The sequence below is a fragment of the Natrix helvetica genome (genome assembly GCF_964273705.1).
Source record: "Natrix helvetica genome assembly, chromosome: 16".
NCBI lineage: Eukaryota > Metazoa > Chordata > Lepidosauria > Squamata > Natricidae > Natrix > Natrix helvetica.
In genome coordinates, this window is record NC_138563.1 from 2298583 (window position 1) to 2318089 (window position 19507).

At 44.2% G+C, this 19507-nt stretch overlaps 1 protein-coding gene across 1 annotated transcript in view; it reads right to left on the minus strand.

Moving 5' to 3' along the window:
* The window catches only part of LOC309399783 (uncharacterized protein), an 11701-nt gene extending 3290 nt beyond the window's left edge, over positions 1–8411 (minus strand). The window contains exons 1-2 of the mRNA XM_081967889.1: positions 8084–8411; positions 1081–1311 (exon numbers count right to left, since the gene is read on the minus strand). Of these exons, the coding sequence (XP_081824015.1) occupies positions 1081–1311; positions 8084–8090 (238 nt within the window). The 5' untranslated portion in view covers positions 8091–8411. The remainder of the gene's footprint in view (positions 1–1080; positions 1312–8083) is intronic.
* Between the last annotated feature and the right edge of the window lie 11096 nt (positions 8412–19507).

Consider the following 19507-nt stretch of genomic DNA (forward strand, 5'->3'; position numbering starts at 1 on the left):
TATAACTCATGTCTTTAATTTTGGAGGGGGTCCTTAGCCCCTCTCAAAGTGGTGCAGTGGCCTAGAGGTGGAGCCTCTACCATCAGGAGGCTGTGAGTTCGACACACACACACACACACCCAGTTAGAGGCAGATGTTTCTCTCTCTGGGCACAAGGAGAATATTATCTGCCGTGCAAAACTCCGCCCTGGCAACAGGGACGGCGTTTGGCCAGTAAAAACACTCCGTTCAGTTGGCCAGACTCCACCCCAATGGAAAGGATTATGGGGTCGTTTAAAAAAAAGATGATGGTCCTTAGCTCCTCCTCCCTCTCTTTTGCAATGCCCATCATCCTGAATGGATAACCGTCTCCCTCATGGGAGTCGGAGTCCCTAGAAATGAGAGGAGAGTCCGGTTTTGCATTTTCTTGCCTTGAGCTCAGTCCACCGGCCATTCGAGGTAGACCAGGTCAGAAAGAGAAGGGAGTCTGAGACTGCTACATCTCTCTCTCTCTCTCTCTCTCTCTCTCTCCATCCATCCATCCATCCATCCATCCATCCATCCATCTATCATCTATGTATTATCTATCATCTATGTATTATCTATCTATCTATCTATCTATCTATCTATCTATCTATCTATCTATCTATCTATCTATCTATCTATCTATCATCTATCTATCTATCTATCTATCATCTCTCATTTATTCTCTCTCTCTCTCTCTCTCTCTCTCCTTATCTATCTGTCTACCATATCTATCTATCTATCATCTATGTATCTATCTATCTATCATCTCTCATTTATTCTCTCTCTCTCTATCTACTTATCTATCTGTCTACCATATCTATCTATCTATCTATCTATCTATCTATCTATCTATCTATCTATCTATCTATCTATCTATCTGTTGGCAACTTCAAGATGGGTGAACTTCAACTCCCAGAATTCCCCAGCCTGGGCAAAGACAGCTGAGGGATTCTGGGAGTTGAAGTCCACCCCTCTTCAAGTTGTTAAGGTTATTAGAAACATTGACCGAGGAATGATAGCTTTCATGCTGTGGGTGAGGAAGACAAAATCCTGACATCCCCTCTCAGTTCCTTCCTCCGTTTGAGCCCAAATTAGGACGGGACCCGAGTTCAGGAGCCGCCCCGCTCACCGTCAACATGTGGTTCAGTTCGTGGCTGAGCATTTTTCTGAAATCGGATTTGCTGATCCCGCGCCGTTTGCGGCAACAGCAGCCTTTGCCGGAATATCTGTCGTAATTCTTCACCAGGGTCTGGATCGCCCACTCGAGCTCCGAGTCTCCAGTCACCGTCATGCTGCCCTTGGCTCCTGGGGGGGGGGGGGAACAGAGAGAAAGAAAAAGCTTTGATCACCTTTTGGTCCCCTTTCCTGAGTAAAGTTTAAGACCTCACTCAATGTACATGGAGTTCGTCCGGTCGTTAAGATTCGTTTCAGGAGTGCGAAGATCTGTCCGTGAATCTCCGAGACTCTCTGCCCAGAGTCTTTCCTTGCCCAGCACTTCATTTGGGAAAATATTGGCAGCTTTCCAAGCTAGATGAGGTCTGTGCTGATAAAAACTCCTTTGAAAGACTGTTTGCCAAGCCTTGGCTGAAGGTGAAGGAGAGGAATTCACATGCGTTGAATAAAAGGGACCAGGACTCTTGACTCCTGCTTTTTGGGGAAGCCTCGGTCAGAATAATTCAACCAGCGTGGGAAACTTTCCCCCCTCCCCGCTGTGGTGAGAAAGGTAGCTCACTTAACCAATGTCTCGCTTAGCAGCGGAAACGCTGGGCTCAATAATAGTCGTAACCCGAGAACCGTACGGTGCAAATGGCAAATGAAAAAAAAAAAACCTGTTCACACACCAGGTATTGCCTTGGGGGCAGTCTCTGTTTGTTTTTTTTCCCCGATGCCAACTAAGCAGGTTTTTTTATTTTGCAAATTTTGCACAAAAAAATAATAATGGACGACTCCCATCTCGCGACAGAGGAAGATATTTGTGGTCAAACCAAGTCTCGACTGGGTTAAAAAAAAAGGAATTTAAACAACCGCCACAATTTCTTGCCTGTTTTGATGTAGGTTTGATTCGGGCTTGTGATTGAACCTGCAATACTGGTCTGTCTGGAGTCTTTGGCGTTATTTATCATTCAGGAGAGGTGTGGGTTTTCCGCGGGGTTGCGTCTCTCTTTTTTTTTTTTTTTTTTGCAAAAACTTAACAACGCTTGGTGTTGCTTCGCTTGGGTTTTTTTTTTGCCAGCAACAGTGGATTTTTTTTTAAATTGAAAATGAATGCGACAGATATAGAAGCCTAGCTATGAATGCTTGGTTATTCAGCTAACATTTGTGTTGGCTAAATATGATTGTGCTAGAATGAATAGAAAGGAAAGGAATGGAATGTAACAGAAGAGAGAAAGAAGAGAAGAGAATAGAAATTAGAATAGAGAATAGAATAGAAATGAGAATAGGATAGAAAATAGAATAGAATAGAAATGAAATTAGAAGAGAAGCGGGAAGAAAACAGAATATGGAATAGAATAGAAATTAGAATAGAGAATAGAATAGAAATGAGAATAGAATAGAAAATAGAATAGAATAGAAATGAAATTAGAGGAGAAGAGGAAAGAAAACAAATTAGAATATAGAATAGAATAGAATAGAAATTAGAATAGAGAATAGAATAGAATAGAAATGAAATTAGAACAGAAGAGAAAACAAAACAAATTAGAATAGAATAGAATAGAGAATAGAATAGAAATTAGAATAGAATAGAAAATAGAATAGGATAGAAATGAAATTACAATAGAAGAGAAGAGAAAAGAAAAGAAATTAGAATAGAATAGAATAGAGAATAGAATAGAATGGAATGGGATCTTGGAGGTCTTCTAGTCCAGCCCCCTCCTTCATAACTGTCACTGCAGTTGTGAAGTCAGTAACACCGTCATTAAGCGATTCCCGTCCGAAGGTCGCAAAAGGGGATCGCGCAACCCCGGGGACGTTGACACATATCTCAATTTCGATCACGCGAGCACAGGTGATACCGCAACGGTCGTAAGTGTGTGTGGGGGAGGGGGGGGCAGTCCTAAAAAGTGCCTTTTCTCAGTGGTGCTGTCACTTCAGTCACTAAACAAACATTAGTTGTGCGTCAAGGAGGACCTGTGTTGTTGTTAATTGCGGTTCTTTGCAAAGGCAGCTCGAATGTTCAGACTTTAATTGAGCATTGTAATTGAGTTCTTCCCAAAAACCTTTCCCCCCTCCCCAAAATCCAGAGCCTGGGAAAGTGGGGGGCTTAGACGCACCCCAAAAGAATTCGCCCCCGAAGGCGGAGGAGGAACCGGATAACGTAGGAGGGTGGGCACACACCCCGTTGCGATACGGGAGTTGCCGCCTTCTTTGCATAACTCCGGTCAAGCTCGTTTGTCTCGCTTCCTCCCGAGACGGCCTATATCGAGTTACGGCCTGCCATGAAAAAAAAAACGGGGTGTTTTGATTCCCTACGGATTCCCCCGAGTGGGAGTTTCCCTCAGTTTTCCCGTCTGTGAAATGGGCACATCCGTTCGCCACAACTCGGGGCTCCGAAAGAAATGTAGTCTTTTCCCGTGATGTGTGGGTGGTCTTGGAAAAACAGAAGGAAATATAGTAATTATTTAGCCCGGTTGGTGTAAAACCTTGGCTACTTTAGGAGGGGTGGGCTTCCACTCCCAGAATCCCCCAGTGAGGATGCTTTAAGATGAATGGGCTTCGACTCCCAGAATCCCCCAGTTTGCATGCTTTAAGAGGGGTGGGCTTCGACTCCCAGAATCCCCCAGTCTGCATGCTTTAAGAGGGGTGGGCTTCAACTCCCAGAATCCCCCAGTGAGGATGCTTTAAGAGGGGTGGGCTTCAACTCCCAGAATCCCCCAGTGAGGATGCTTTAAGAGGGGTGGGCTTCGACTCCCAGAATCCCCCAGTCTGCATGCTTTAAGAGGGGTGGGCTTCAACTCCCAGAATCCCCCAGTTTGCATGCTTTAAGAGGGGTGGGCTTCGACTCCCAGAATTCAACAGTTTGCATGCTTTAAGAGGGGAGGGCTTCGACTCCCAGAATCCCCCAGTCAGCGCCCAAAACTTTTGTTGCGAAGTGAAACATGGAGTCCGTTTTTACACCCCGTTTTATGACCTTTCATTGCCACCGTTGTTAAGTGAACCATTGCCATTTGTCGTTAAGCGAATCTGCCTTCCCCCGTGGGTCGCAAAAGGGGATCGCGTGACCCCCGCCGTCATAAGCACAAAGTCCGTTGCCGAGCGTCCGAATTCTGACCGCACGACTGCGAGGATCGTAAGTGTGAAAAATGGCCGTTAAGTCGCTTTTTTTCACAGCGCCCTTGTAACTTCAAACGGTCACTAAAGGAACCGTCGTAAGTCGAGGACCGCCTGTGTGAATTCCAGCCATTTCTAGGAAATGAGTCCTCTTCATTTCCTCCTGATTGCCAATCCTAGCATTTCCCAATTCCAGACAGGCGGCGTTGAGAAATCAGGGCGTCTCCTTATTTTTAATTCCCCGTCTTTTAATTTTCCGGGCGTGATTGTTTTACTGCTGCTTTATTTGTCTTTAATATCCCTTTGAGGAGGGTCCGTTTGTTGGTGTTTGTTTTTTCCTCCTTTTTTAATTTTCATTGGCAAAAGTTGATTTTCAGCCCGTTTATTTGAACAGTAACAGAGCTGGAAGGGACCTTGGAGGTCATCTAGTCCAACCCCCCTGCTTACGCGGGAGACGTGCACTAGGGATTCGAACCGCCGAATTGCCGACCCTTCTGATCGACAAGCTCGGTGTCTTAGCCACCGAGCCACCTAGTCAGGCAATTTTAAGCGGAAAAGGGGATTTTTGCTGCCTGTTTTTAAAGCGAGCGGCTTCCTGCAAATGGGTGCACGATGGATGAATTGCAAAATAAAATATAATAATAATAATAACAACAACTTATATTTGAAGAAGGTCCTTGGTTGATTCCTAGGATGCTGTCAGCAACCCGTATCAACCATTAGCACCAGTCACTGGTATTTGTGATGCATTTTTGAACATGAGTTTCATGTTTAATGAATAAAGTATATAATAATAATAATAATAATAATAATAATAATAATACCACCAAGAGAGTGAACCCATTCGTAAATCAGAGGGGAGAAAGACATGCCCCTTGACTGAGGGGCAGGTCCAGGTTCGAATTAGTTTTAAGGCTCTGGGGATACCCAACGGATGGATGGAGAGAGAGACAAAGAGACAGATGAATGGATAATACATGGAAAGATAATAGGAAATAGAAAAGTGGCAGGCAGGAAAAAGACAAATCGAAAAAGGAAGAAGTAGAGGTGATAGATAATAAATTGGGAAATGGAGAGACAGATCCTAGATAGATAGATAGATAGATAGATGATAGATAGATAGATAGATAGATAGATAGATAGATAGATAGATAGATAGATAGATAGATAGATGATAGATAGAAATTGAAATTGAAATTGAAATTGAAATTTAATTTGTTAGCCGCACCCTCTCTAAAAGGACTCGGGGCGGCGTACAATAAAACACATACAATATACATATATATACAATACATATACAAATACAAATAAAAACAAACATGTACATGTACATGGAGGAGGAACACTCATAAAACAAATATAAAAATAGAATTAAAATAACTATTTAAAACACCCTCAGTTAAAATTACAAAATTTAAAAAAAAAAACCGTCAGGAGCAATAAGATAAAACTATGGTTTTATAGTTAGATAGATGATAGATAAATGGAATGAGAAAGAGAGGGAGAGGAGATGGATAGACAGACGAGGGACAGAGAGATGTTAGAAATAGATGAGATGGATGAGATGGATCGATGGATGGACAGACAGGGACAGAGAGATGTTAGAAATAGATGAGATGGATGGATGGATGGACAGACAGGGACAGAGAGATAGAAATAGATGAGATAGATGATGGATGGATGGGCGGATAGAAAGGGAGAGAGAGAGAGAAATGATAGAAATGGATGGATGGAAGGATGGATGGATGGATGCAGAGAGGGAAGAGATATGAGAGATAGAGATAGATGATGGATGGATGGATGGATGGATGGATGGACGGAAGGACAGACAGGGGGAGAGAGATGATAGAAATAGATGAGATGGATGGATAGACAGGCAGACAGACAGACAGAATAGCTCATCTTTGCCCTGGTCCCTGTCAACAGGAAACCCTTCCTTTTGGTAGCGCTTAACCTCGCCTGTGGAACTCATGGCCCCAAGGTGGGGAAAGGCACAGCCTGGCTTTGGCTTCGCCTCGAGGTCCTGCTCTAAGACTACAGTGACCATCATCCTTGCCTCGGGAGCAGCAGCCCTGCCATAACTGTTAAGGGGTGGGGGGATGGGGCCAGTGTGGCGTTAAGGCGAGGGGAGTTTACGCGGGAGACGTTTATCGGGAGCTTCGAGCCAAGTAATCCGGTGGAGCCTCTCCATGCAGGAGAAGTCTATCCTAGAGCGCCATTTGCTGGAACGCCGCTAGGGAAAACCCTGGGAATGTGCCTCCTTTTCCCCTGCCGTTTTCAAGAGAAAGCTTTTGGATTTAAATGACTTGAGGAGGTGGGGGGGGGGGGTTTGTCCTCCAGTTACCACCAGAATTTCTGTTGCAAGTCGGTCATTAAGCGAGTCACGCCCGGATTTTATGGCCTCTTTTGCCCAAATTATGAATCGAATCGTTTCGCTGAGCCTCCAGATCTTTCCTGCCTGGGTATTTTAAACACAGGGAGAAAACCAACATCGACGGGGACGTCCGGAGGCTATCAAATGAATAATCCTTCTTCCCTTTGTATTATTATTATTATTATTAGTTTAAGAGGAGATTCCACCCAGGACGTGACATTTTCGTATAATTGCTACTGGAGGCAGCTTCCGAAATAAAATTAAAAATAAGCAGCCTCGAAAGCCATTTGCAAATCAGACACCCAATTAATTCAATAGTCTTCCTATCTTAGGAAGCGGGACTGCGGGAGGACTACAAATCCCAGAAGCACCAAATCTAGGGAGTCTCCCCCCCCTCATCTATATCTATCTGTCTATCTATCTCTATCTATCATCACCTATGTCTATTATCTATCATTTGTATCTATTTTTCTATCCTTCCATCTATCAAACACTATTTATCATCTCTCTCTCTCTCTCTCTCTCTCTCTCTCTCTCTCTCTCTCTCTCTCTCTCTCTCTCTCTCTCTCTCATCTATCTATATCTACTGGTATCTATCAGTCATCACCTATGTCTATTATCTATCATTTGTATCTATCTTTCTATCCTTCCATCTCTGTCAAATTCTATCATCTATTTCTCTCTCTCTCTGTCTTTCCGCTCTCTCCCTCCCTTCCGCCCCTCTCCCCTCCTCCCTCCTTCCCTCTCTCCCTTCCCCTCTCTCTCATTTTAAACTCCAGACTGGGTGTTGTTCGCAAAACTTTGGGCAAGTTTCAACTTGATTGGCCCTATTTCAACAGCCTCCCACGTTTGGGGGGGGGGGGACCGGACGGAGGGCTGCAAGTGGGGCTGGGGAAAGTAGGAAGGGGGGGGGCGCCAAATTTTCCTCTTTATTTTATGAAAAATGAAACCAGGGTTCACAAGACACCCCCCCACCCCACCCCTGAAAGACCCAGGTCAAAGCAACGCAAAGCGGGCTTTCCCTCCCAAACCCGCCTCCAAAATCCCAAAAGGGGGGAAAAAAATCTAGATTTTCCTTCCGTCGACGAAAACTTGGCCCGACTGCCCCAACCTGGGTTTTCAGGGTGGTGAGAATCGATCCAAAGTTTGGACATGACACAGAACTTCCCCTCTTCAGAGTTTCTCAAAGTCACGGTCGGCCCCTTAAAAAAAAAGAGACCCTTCCTCCTCCTCTCCAATTCTTCCTTTTCGACTTTTGGATCGGTCCGGTTGTGTGAATTCATCCACGAGCGATTGATTGACTGACAGGCAGACCCGATTTACCAAAAACCAAATGCGCTCCCGCTTTTTGCAAACTTAAAGCCTCTTAAAGACCCTCTGCCCACCTACCCACAATGCCACCATTGTGTGGCACAAACTCCTTGCGTTCCTTACCCGGCATGGTGGTTGTGTGGCTGGGCTCTGGCAGCTGTCCTGTGCTGGCTTCTCTGTCGGACTCGCCTCTGGCCTCTGTTTACGACGGTCTATTTGAGAAAGAATTCTGTAACTCCCATCCAAAGTTACGCCCGGCCCCTGAAATCACGAGACCAGGACGGGCTTGCTTTTTAAAGAGATAATTCCCTCCTCTTCTCCTCCTTTCTTCCACTGTCATTCCTCCGGTTGTTTTCGGGGTGTTCCTCTCTGACTAACATCGCCTGGATCCCACGTGGCACCGTTGCCAAATCGCCTCCCGGCTTGGCACCGCCGTGCCAGGCCCTACAACAGGGCATAGAGGGGGGGGGGGTCCTCCGTCTCCAGGAGGGGACAGTTAAGGGCCAGGCTGAAGAAGCAAATAATAATGATAATAATAATCATGCACATTTGGGGGGTATTTTCCGAGGGACGTGGGGATATTTTGGCGGAGATCTGGAGGGTTGGCACATCCCTTGCATTCTCCAAGCCGCGCCCACGGCGGCAGCTGCTGTGGTGACATCTCAAGCACATTATTCTCGTTAATCCAGAATTAGTCACAGGCCGCACCTTAAAAGCTGTTGGTTAATCGGTGATGGAGATGGAGAGGGCTCTGGATTTAAAACTTACGTTTTCCTTCTTTCGTTCCTGTTTTAATTAGGAGACATCTGCATCTGTATATCTCTGTCTCTCTCTCTCTCTGTCTCTCTCTCTCATCTGTCTATATCTAATGCTATCTGTCTGTCTGCCTATCTTTCATCTCCTGTGTCTATTATCTATCATTTGCATCTATCTTTCTACCCTTCCATCTCTATCAAGCAGAGATAGATAGAAATAGATGATAATCTATTTATCATCTATTTCTATCTCTCTGTCTATGTATGTGTCTGTCCATTCTATCTATCTATCATCTATCTATCTATCTATCTATCTATCTATCTATCTATCTATCTATCTATCATCATATATTATCATTTGCATCTATCGTTCTATCCTTCCATCTCTCAATCAAACTCTATCATCTATTTATCATCTATTTCTATCTATCTCTGTCTATGTATGTATGTGTCTGTCTGTCTATCTATCTCTCTATCTCTATCTCTATCATTATCTTCCCCTTCTCTCTTATTTATCCCCTCTATCTGTCTGCCTATCTTTCTATCCCTCCATCTCTCTATCAAACTCTATCATATATCATCTATTTATCATCTGTGTATCTCTCTCTCTCTTTGTCTATGTATCTCTACCCACCTACCTACCTACCTACCTACCTATACATACATACAGATCATGTCTGTCTTCTCTCTCTCCCCCTCACTCTCTCCATCCATATCATCTATGTATGTATGTATGTATCTATATCTATCACCTATCTGTCTACCTACCTACCTACCTATCTATCAATCTTATCTATCTATCTATCTATCTATCTATCTATCTATCTATCTATCTGTCTATCATCTATCATCTATCTATTATTCTCATCTATCTATCTATCTATCATCTATCTATCTATCTATCTATCTATCTATCTATCTATCTATCTATCTATCTATTATTCTCTCCTATCTATCTATCTATCTATCTATCTATCTATCTATCTATCTATCTATCTATCTATCTCCAAATTGCACCTCAGCCTGCCACAAAGATCAGCGTACCTGCAAAGAAACACCGTCGGAGGGAGAAATCAATCAATCAATCAAAATTTAACACAAGGGAATATTTGCAAGAGCTGTAAGGTGCTTGGGCGCTCTCCGAACATGGCTGCTTTCTTGCAGATGTTTTATAACCCAACTAGGGAACATCATCAGTGCTAGCAGTGAGTGGGGTTTGCAAGGAGAGGGAGGAGGAAGAGGAGGATTGTGGGATCCTTGGGTGCTCTCTCAGCTTGGCGGTTTTATTGCAGACGTTTCATGACCCAACTAGGTAACATCATCAGTGCTAGAAGGGGGAAGGAGGAAGAGGTCCTTGGTGTTCTCTGAGCTTGGTTGTCTTCCTGCAGACATTTTATGACCCAACTAGATAACATCACCGGCGTTAAAAGGTTTGCAGGGAGGAGGAAGAGGAGAAGAGGACTGTAAGGTTGTTTTTCTGCAGACATTTCATGACCCAAGTAGGTAGCATCATCAGTGCAAGGGAGTGCGGTGTTTGCTCCCTATTTGTATGTAATAGTGCGCCCTGCTAGTATTGGTGAGGGAAACTAATGTAACTTGGCAAGCTACAACACAATATAGCAAATTGCTATATATAACAGAGATCAAACAATATATTTCCTTACACGGATGACCTTACCCGTTATCTTTTATTCATTTTAATTAATTTACAAAGCACCTCTATATGTCCCTGTCTCTGACACACACACACACACACACATATTATTCACACACACACAGTAATAAAACGCACACCCAAGATGGATTTAAAAAAAAAAAATAGGGAGGGAAATACACCTAATTTTTTTTTTTAAAGATAAAACTCTTTGCTGTTTTACCTAGCTCCACATTTTTACACGGCATAAAAATATAAGTTATATATTAAAATATAACCTGATATATTTTTATGTGAATCAAAGTATATTTATAAACGTAACATTATAAATATGCTATATATGAAAGACCGCTTCTGTTAACAACCAGGTGGCCAGGTGGTCACTAAACAAGGACTAAGTATAGGCAACTGGAATATCTTATCGTGAATTGTTGCACAAACAGCTAATAAATGTTTTAAATTTCTGCATTTTAAAAAGATTTTAAGTATTTGTGCTGGAGGGAAAATCAACCTTGGCGTATTTTATTTTAAGTATGTTTTTTTATAGCCAGAATAAATTTAATGTTAAGCATCGCTTAATTATTTGGTGCCTTTAAAGCGGTTCTATTCAAATTCCGGAGTTCAAAACCTCACCGTTTTCAGCCAATGGGCATCCTCCGAAAAGGCCGCGTCGTCATTGGTCGTTTAGTGGGCCTGAGGACCAATGAAATGGGTGGGCTTAGAACCAATGAAAAGGGGAGACTGCCAAGTTGGGTCACCAATCAGCTGACAGCAGGTTCGGGGCAGGAAGGGTATAAAAGGAGCCCACCGCAGAGAGATTTGGTCAGAGCTTCAGAAGACCTGGAGGGAGGAAGAAGAAGGCTCGAAGAAGAGACTTTCCCTCCAAAAGGAAAGGAGACCACCAAGATTCCAAGTTGAGGGAGCTGGACTTCAAAAGAAAAAAAAGAGCTGGAACTCAAAATAAGAGCTGAAGTTCCTTTTAGTGACGGGAAGCCTTTGAGAAAAAGGCGTAGAGCGAAGTCCACTCATGCTCCTTCCCAACAGGTTAACCCAAGAAGTCTTTTCAAGATCAAGGAAGCTTCCCTCTCCTAAGACCAGCTGGGTCAGGAAGGCCAACCTTCATCCTGAGAGAAATGCTGGACTTGGGTTGGTCATTCAGACATGGAGTCCTTTCCTTCAAGATAGGCCATGTCAGGTAATGCAACAAACCCAGAAAGGGGGTTTAATTCCATCCACTGAAGCCAGGCCAAAATAAAGTTTCACGGTCTGGACGTTTTCCTTCCATTTAAATTTTGTGTCTTATTATTTTATAAGGGACTCCAGAAAGTTTTTCATTCTGTATTCAGGTGGTGACTCAGACTCAAGGCTAAGATGCTTGTTGATCAGAAACGTTGGCAATTGGGCGGTTCGAATCCCTAACAGGGAGAGCTCCTGTTCCTTCTCCCAGCTTCTGCCAACTTAGCAGTCCGAAAGTATGAAAAATGCAAGGAGAAAACCTTTGGTGGGAAGGGAACTGCGCTCCGTGCGCTTTTGGCGTTGAGTAGGCCAATTCATGGAATTTTATTGATTATATTCACGTACGGCCCAGGATCTGTCTCCAAGGGGCGGTTGAGATATATTAAATATATATAAAGAAATGGAGATTATTATTTTATTCTTCAATGCTGCTTTTCTCCCCAAAGGCAGCTATAGAGAAAGACAGACAGACAGACTAGATACATCCATCCATCCATCCATCCAATCTATTTAGAATTGGTAGCCCTGTTACTTTTCCTCACGGCTGTGACGACAAATGGTGTCTTAAAATGAGGATTCTTTGGCATTGACCGAATCCTGAATGTCTGCCCCAAATGAAGGTTTCTGAGGGCAATTCGATGTCCTGGGTCTCCAGACTTCTGACTTCCTCTTCTCTCCTGCCCTTTTAAGGCTAAATTCTGCTAAATAAACCAGGATCGATTCCCACGTTAGCACAATGCTAGCTACACAAGGGTTTAAGGTAGAAGAAGGGAGGGAATTTGGGGTAGTTTTTAAAAAAAAAAATTAAAAAGAGCGAAAATGAGGTGTTAGCAAAGACCCTCTTATAAAACGGGGGGGGCTTAATTTAAATCCAACATAGAAACGCAGGCCTTCGCACAAGCCAACAGTCCAATTATGGAATATGAAATCATACTATTTATGAATTCACTCCTTTCCTGCCTCCGCATAAGGGGCCAATATCAAATCGAATTGGGTTTCCAGGAGCAAAGTCACCACGTAAGCGTGACCCAGGTTAACTCTCCAAATTGCTGGGGTGTGGGAATGCACCCCCCCCCCCCCTAAATCCTCTGACCTGCCGAGGTGGGCAAAATGAGGACCCAGATTGTTGGGGGCAAGAGGCTGACTGTAAACCGCTTAGAGGTCTGTAAAGCGGCATATAAGTCTAAGTGCTATTGCTATCTGTCTGTCTGTCTATCTATCTATCTATCTATCCCCCCCACTCCATCTCTGTATCTTTCTGTCTGTCTGTCTGTCTATCTATCTACCTATCTATCACCTATCTATTTCTCTCATCTATTTATCTATATCTATCTATCTCTGCCCCCCCACTCCATCTCTGTATCTTTCTGTCTGTCTGTCTATCTATCTATCCCCCCCACTCCATCTCTGTATCTCTGTCTATCTATCTATCTATCTATCTATCTATCTATCTATCTATCTATCTATCTATCTATCTATCTATCTATCACCTATCTATCTATTTCTCTCTCATCTATATATCTATATCTATCTATCTATCTATCTCTATCATCCATCTATCTATTGATCTATCTACCTACCTACCTACCTACCTACCTACCTACCTATCAATCTTATCTATCTATCTATCTATCTATCTATCTATCTATCTATCTATCTATCTATCTATCTATCTATCTATCTATCTGTCTATCTCTGCCCCCCCCACTCCATCTCTGTATCTTTCTGTCTGTCTGTCTATCTATCTATCCCCCCCACTCCATCTCTGTATCTCTGTCTATCTATCTATCTATCTATCTATCTATCTATCTATCTATCTATCTATCACCTATCTATCTATTTCTCTCTCATCTATATATCTATATCTATCTATCTATCTATCTCTATCATCCATCTATCTATTGATCTATCTACCTACCTACCTACCTACCTATCAATCTTATCTATCTATCTATCTATCTATCTATCTATCATCTATCTATCTATCTATCTGTCTATCTCTGCCCCCCCCACTCCATCTCTGTATCTTTCTGTCTGTCTGTCTATCTATCTATCTATCTCCCCCACTCCATCTCTGTATCTCTGTCTGCCTGTCTATCTATCTACCTATCTATCTATCACCTATCTATCTATTTCTCTCTCTCATCTATTTATCTATATCTATCTATCTATCTATCTATCTATCTATCTATCTATCTATCTATCTATCTATCTATCTATCTATCTCCAAATTGCATCTCCCCCCCAAAAATGCAAAGATGCACACACAAAATTTGCAAGGGATATTAAAGATACCAAGCACATTTATTGACATGCAAAGAGCGCTGGATTGATTGGCACCAAGCGAAGGAATTTCCTTTCAGTCTGTTTTCACAGCTGTTTCCCCTTTGAAAGGAGAAGGCCCTGCACGGTCAAAGCAACTGAGCCAGTGGGCTGAATTGGCAACAAGATCCCCGTCCTATCCTGGCTGCAGTTAATGGGAACATCCACCAGGGGGCAGGAGCGAGGCTAAGCACACTACCCCTTTGCCGCCCTCTAGTGCTCGGCTGGAGTTTCACAACCCGCGAATATTTTGAACGTATCTGCCTGTCCAAAACAAAACATTAAACCCAATTATGCTTTTTAAAAAAACAACAACGGGGGGGGGGGGGGAAATAACTATTTAGGGCTCCATTTCTTGGCACAGGGAGGGGAGCAGCCTTAATTGAAAATGTGGTTTTTATTATTTCGTCTCAGTAAACAATTCACACCTTGGTGGGGCAGGTGCCTCATTCTTTCTGGGTGGCTGACGGGGAAGTTTTCGGTCTTTTATTCCAAGGGATTTTTGGGGGATTATGCAGAAGGTACGTTTTACGGGCAAAGCAAGGCGCAGCCCCTCCAGCCAGCACCTGTGCAAGCATCACGGGGTGTGTTTGTCACGCCGAGTTTGACTTCTGATCTCGTTCTGCGCAGACAAGGGAGGCAAAAGTCTCACTTAGCAACTTTACCTTTTGGACTCCATTCTGGCCGTAACTTGAGCACTACTAGAGTGGATCATCCCTTAATAAATGTCTCACTTAGCAACCTACGTTTTGGGCTCCATTCTGGCTGTAACTCAAGCACTACTTATAGTGGACTCTTCCTTAATAAATGTCTCACTTAACAACGTACGTTTTGTTCTCCATTGTGGCCATAACTTGAGCACTACCTATAGTGGACCTTTTGTTTAATAAATGCCTCACTTAGCAGCGTACATTTTGGGCTCCATTCTGGCCGTAACTTAAGCACTACTTATAGTGGACCTTTTGTTTAATAAATGTCTCACTTAGCAACGTACATTTTGGGCTCCATTGTGGCTGTAACTTAAGCACTACTTATAGTGGACTCTTCCTTAATAAATGTCTCACTTAACAACGTACGTTTTGTGCTCCATTGTGGCCATAACTTGAGCACTACCTATAGTGGACCTTTTGTTTAATAAATGCCTCACTTAGCAGCGTACATTTTGGGCTCCATTCTGGCCGTAACTTAAGCACTACTTATAGTGGACCTTTTGTTTAATAAATGTCTCACTTAGCAACGTACATTTTGGGCTCCATTCTGGCCATAACTTGAGCACTACTTATAGTGGACCTTTTTAATAAATGTCTCACTTAGCAACGTACATTTTGGGCTCCATTCTGGCTGTAATTTAAGCACTACTTATAGTGGACTCTTCCTTAATAAGTGTCTCACTTAGCAACGTACGTTTTGGGCTCCATTCTGTCCGTAACTTGAGCACAACCTGTAGTTCCCCTGAGAAATAACCCCCCTCCTCTTCCTCTCTCAAATCCCTTCCCAGATAACGTCCGGGAGAGGCCGTACGTCGTAAAAGAAGAGCAAGCATGTCACCCCAACACAACTCATCCCGTTCGGAAAAATCCGGCCGTCGACCGGAAGCCTGAGGTGTGGGGGCGACCCGGCATGCCAGCCCCGGTCCTCTCGAAGGAAGCCGCGTCAGCCGTCCCAAAGGTTTGTGCGATGAGGTAAGGCTAGGATTGCGATCTGAAAAACCGGTTGCCGAGCGAAATGACGCCTCCGAAGGAATGCTAAGCAGCTATTGATTGAGATCTGGGGAGCGAGTTCCTTGGCATTCCAGCCTCCCGGAATCATTTGTTATCGTTCCTGGGGAGGGCAGGCCGTCCCCGGCTGGCACGCGTCCCACTCGGCCTCCTTCGTGAACATCCTGTGGCGAGGAGTTCCCCAGGTTAATTGCCGGGCCCTCATTTGAAAAGCATTTCCTTTCCGTCGGCTGGGAACGAGCTGCCGAAGTGACGTCAGCTCTGGCTGGGGTTGGGGGGTTGCGGGGCGCGGTGAAAGGTGGATTTTATTTTAATTTTTTATATATATATATTTAAAAGGCAAAAGGGGCATGAAACCAGCGTAGAAGGCAGGAGGATTGTAAAAGTCGGGAAAATAAGAATAAGAGACTTAAAATGATTCATTTAGTGACCACTCGAAGTTACAACAGCCCTGGGGAAAAAGTGGACTTGGGCTCGTTTTTCACACCGACAACTGTCAAAATTCGGACACTGGGCAACTGATTCATATTTACGACGGTCACAGCGTCCCCGGGGGAGAGGGTGTGTCACGCAATCCCCTTTTGCGACCTCCTGGCACGCAAAATCAATTTTTTGGGGGGGAGGGGGAAGCCGGATTTGCTTAACGCCGTGATTAGCCACAGCTGCGGGGATCCACTTAAGAAACTGTTAGCAAGAACGGTCGTAAAATCAGGCACCTTCGCTCAACGAATGTTTCACTTAGCGACATGAATAGTGGGGCTCTGATTGGTCTGTTACGCAACCGTTGTAAGTGTGAGGATCGGTTGCACAAAAGTCGTACGATCGAGCCCGACTCGCTTAACGGCCATTCCGAGCCCAATTGCGGATCAAAGTCGACAATGAACAGGCAACGCCCATCGCCAAAAAACCATTAAGCTTCGCTTAATGGCCCTCTCATTCACTCATTCGCTTAAGGACCCTCTCATTCACCGAACCGCTGCAGTGACTCACTTAGCAACCACGGGGAAAAAAATAAAATCATAACATCGGCCGCCACTCACTTCTTCAAGCCCCCACCTTGCTTCCAGTGGAAATCCTGGCGGTCGTAAGTTGGGGATCTCCTGGGTTTTAACTGACTCAGGGCAAAGTCAGCAGATTATCTGATCTCCCCGAGGCATTTTTCCAGGATCTCATCGCTGAGGTCACCCTGATAAAGCCGATTAGCAACCAGGCACCCCCAAAAAATCTTGTGTGTCTGAATCACACCACCTGACTCACGCGGATTGGATTGCGTCCGCTGTTTTCTGGGTGAGCCGAGCCAAACCTCAAAATGACAAAAAAAAAAGGCACCCCGATTTCCAAGTTTTGGAATGCAACTTGTGCCGGCGGGCGTGCGATCTTGCAATCCAGCTGTCATTCCTCATCCCTCTCCGAGTTTCTGCCCGCATCTCTGAGTCATGGCCTTTTTTTTTTTCTTAACATCCGAAAGCAAAACCCGGGCGATGGGACCTGGATATGACAGACAGGTGACAGACGCTTGTCAGAGATTTTTTTGGGGGGGGGGGGGGAGAAAATAAGCTTCCTGTTTCTGATAGAGGGTTAATTACGGGCTTGGCGGATTGCAAGCGTAGCAAGCTCATTACCCAGCTGGAAGGTTGTTGGAGGGGGAAAAAACAGCTGTATTTTTCTGGTTTATTAGGAGAGGAAGTTGGGTTGATTGGGGCCATGGAGGCAGTTCCGAAAATAGGACTGCAATTTCTTAAAATGGGATGCGTGCCTTAAAAATCGGATGCGTTTCTTAAAATCGGATGCAATTAAAATCAGATGCAATTTCTTAAAATTAGATGCAATTAAAATCAGATGCAAGTTCTTAAAATCAGATGCGTTTCTTAAAATTGGAAGCGTTTCTTAAAATTGGATGTGTTTCTTAAAATTGGATGCATTTCTTAAAATTAAAATGCAATTTCTTAAAATTGGATGCATTTCTTAAAATCGGATGCAATTTCTTAAAATCGGATGCAATTTCTTAAAATCGGATGCATTTCTTAAAATCGGATGCATTTCTTAAAATCGGATGCGATTTCTTAAAATCAGATTCAATTTCTTAAAATCGGATGCAATTACTTAAAATCGGATGCAATTATTAAAATCATGCGTTTCTTAACATCGGATGCAATCTCTTAAAATCAGGTGTAATTCCTAAGCATGCTGATGTTTTTTCTCCTCCTCCTCCCCTCCTCCTCCTCCCTTTCTTCATTCTTCTTCCAGTGCTTTACCTCTGATCCTTGTGGGGGGGTCGAACAAATACACCCTTATAAAACTACTCTCTTTATTTATTTAGTATCAAACATTGCTGGTTGTTCAAACAGGAGCCGCCGAACCGGGATGCCGGGTAGCCATGGTTTAATAAACCGATCCCGTCCTTAAGAGAGGCGAGTTTGCAAGCTTGGCTGACTTTGTGACTTTGGCAAATTTGGGCAAGCTGAAAGGGGATAAAACCTCCTGGTGCAGAGGCAGTCTACCGTGCTTGCCACCCACAAGCCCAGCTTCTGCCTCTGAGCCAATGCAGAAGGCCTTTTCCAAACCTAACATCGGTTCTTCCACCCTGCCTCTTAATTCCTGCCTTTCCCGTTCTTTCCCAATTGAGAAAATTGATAGACCGAAAACGAAGGGAACTATAGGATTTATTGATTTATTTTTGCTTTTATTTCGATTATGATACAGAAAAGAGGCAAAATGGGAGGACAAACGGCGGAGGCAGAGTGTTGGAGGAGCTGGTTATCCTGCCAGGTGAGGCAGGGCAGGACTGACTGATTGATTGATCGATCGATCGATCGGGGATGATGGTTGTGAGTTTGCAGTCTGAGATGAATCTCCCACCCAATTCTCACTGGATCCGTGGGCTGGCTTTGAAATAGGTTGGATTTGCAGCTGGATCACATCTGCAGAAAGGGCCCTGCAACAACCCCCAACCAACTTTTGAGGCTCTCCTGGAGCCCCCCTGCCCTCAAACCCTACAAATAACCAGCCTGATGGATTCGAAGGGACCTTGGAGGTCTTCTAGTCCAACCCCCAGCTCAAGCGCGAGACCATTTTGGACAAATGGCTGTCCAGTCTCTTTTTAAAACCTCCATCGATGGGGGCCTTCTAGTGGCAAGCCGTTCCTCTGATTAATTGTTCTCACTGTCAGGAAATTTTCCCCTTAGTTCTAAGACAATAACAGAATTGGAAGGGACCTTGGAGGTCTTCTAGTCCAGCCCTCTGCTCAAGCAGGAATCCCTACACCATTCCAGTCAAATGGCTGCCCAATCTCTTCTTCAAAGCCTCCAGTGTCGGGAGCACCCACAATTTCTAGTGGCAAGTTGTTCCACTGGTTAATTGTTCTCACTGTCAGGAAGTTTCTCCTTAATTCCAGGTTGCTTCTCTCCTTGTTTAGTTTCCATCCGTTGCTTCTAGTTCTACCCTCAGGTGCTTTGAAGAATGGGTTAAAGCCCCCCCTTTTTGGGGGGGGAGGAGCCTCTCAAATATTGGAAGACTTCTATCATGTCACACCCCCCCCCCTAAGAATTGGTGGGTTGTGGCCACCAACTTTGATAAAGTTGGGAAATCCAGTGTTTCAACTACAGGGCCTGAGGATATTTCATAATATTCTCCACTGGGACCTGAAGGAGGGATATTCACCCATCTGGCCAGCCTCTCTTAACAGGATGACAAATTTGGAAGGGACCCTAGAGGTCTTCTAGTCCAACCCCCAACACGAGCAGGAAAGCAAAAGAGAATCCAGGAATAACTAGATTGACACCAGGGATGCGGGTATGTTGGGGACAAACAGATATCAGGGACTCAGGGAGAGGCGATCACATCAGGGGAGTGGGCTTGATGA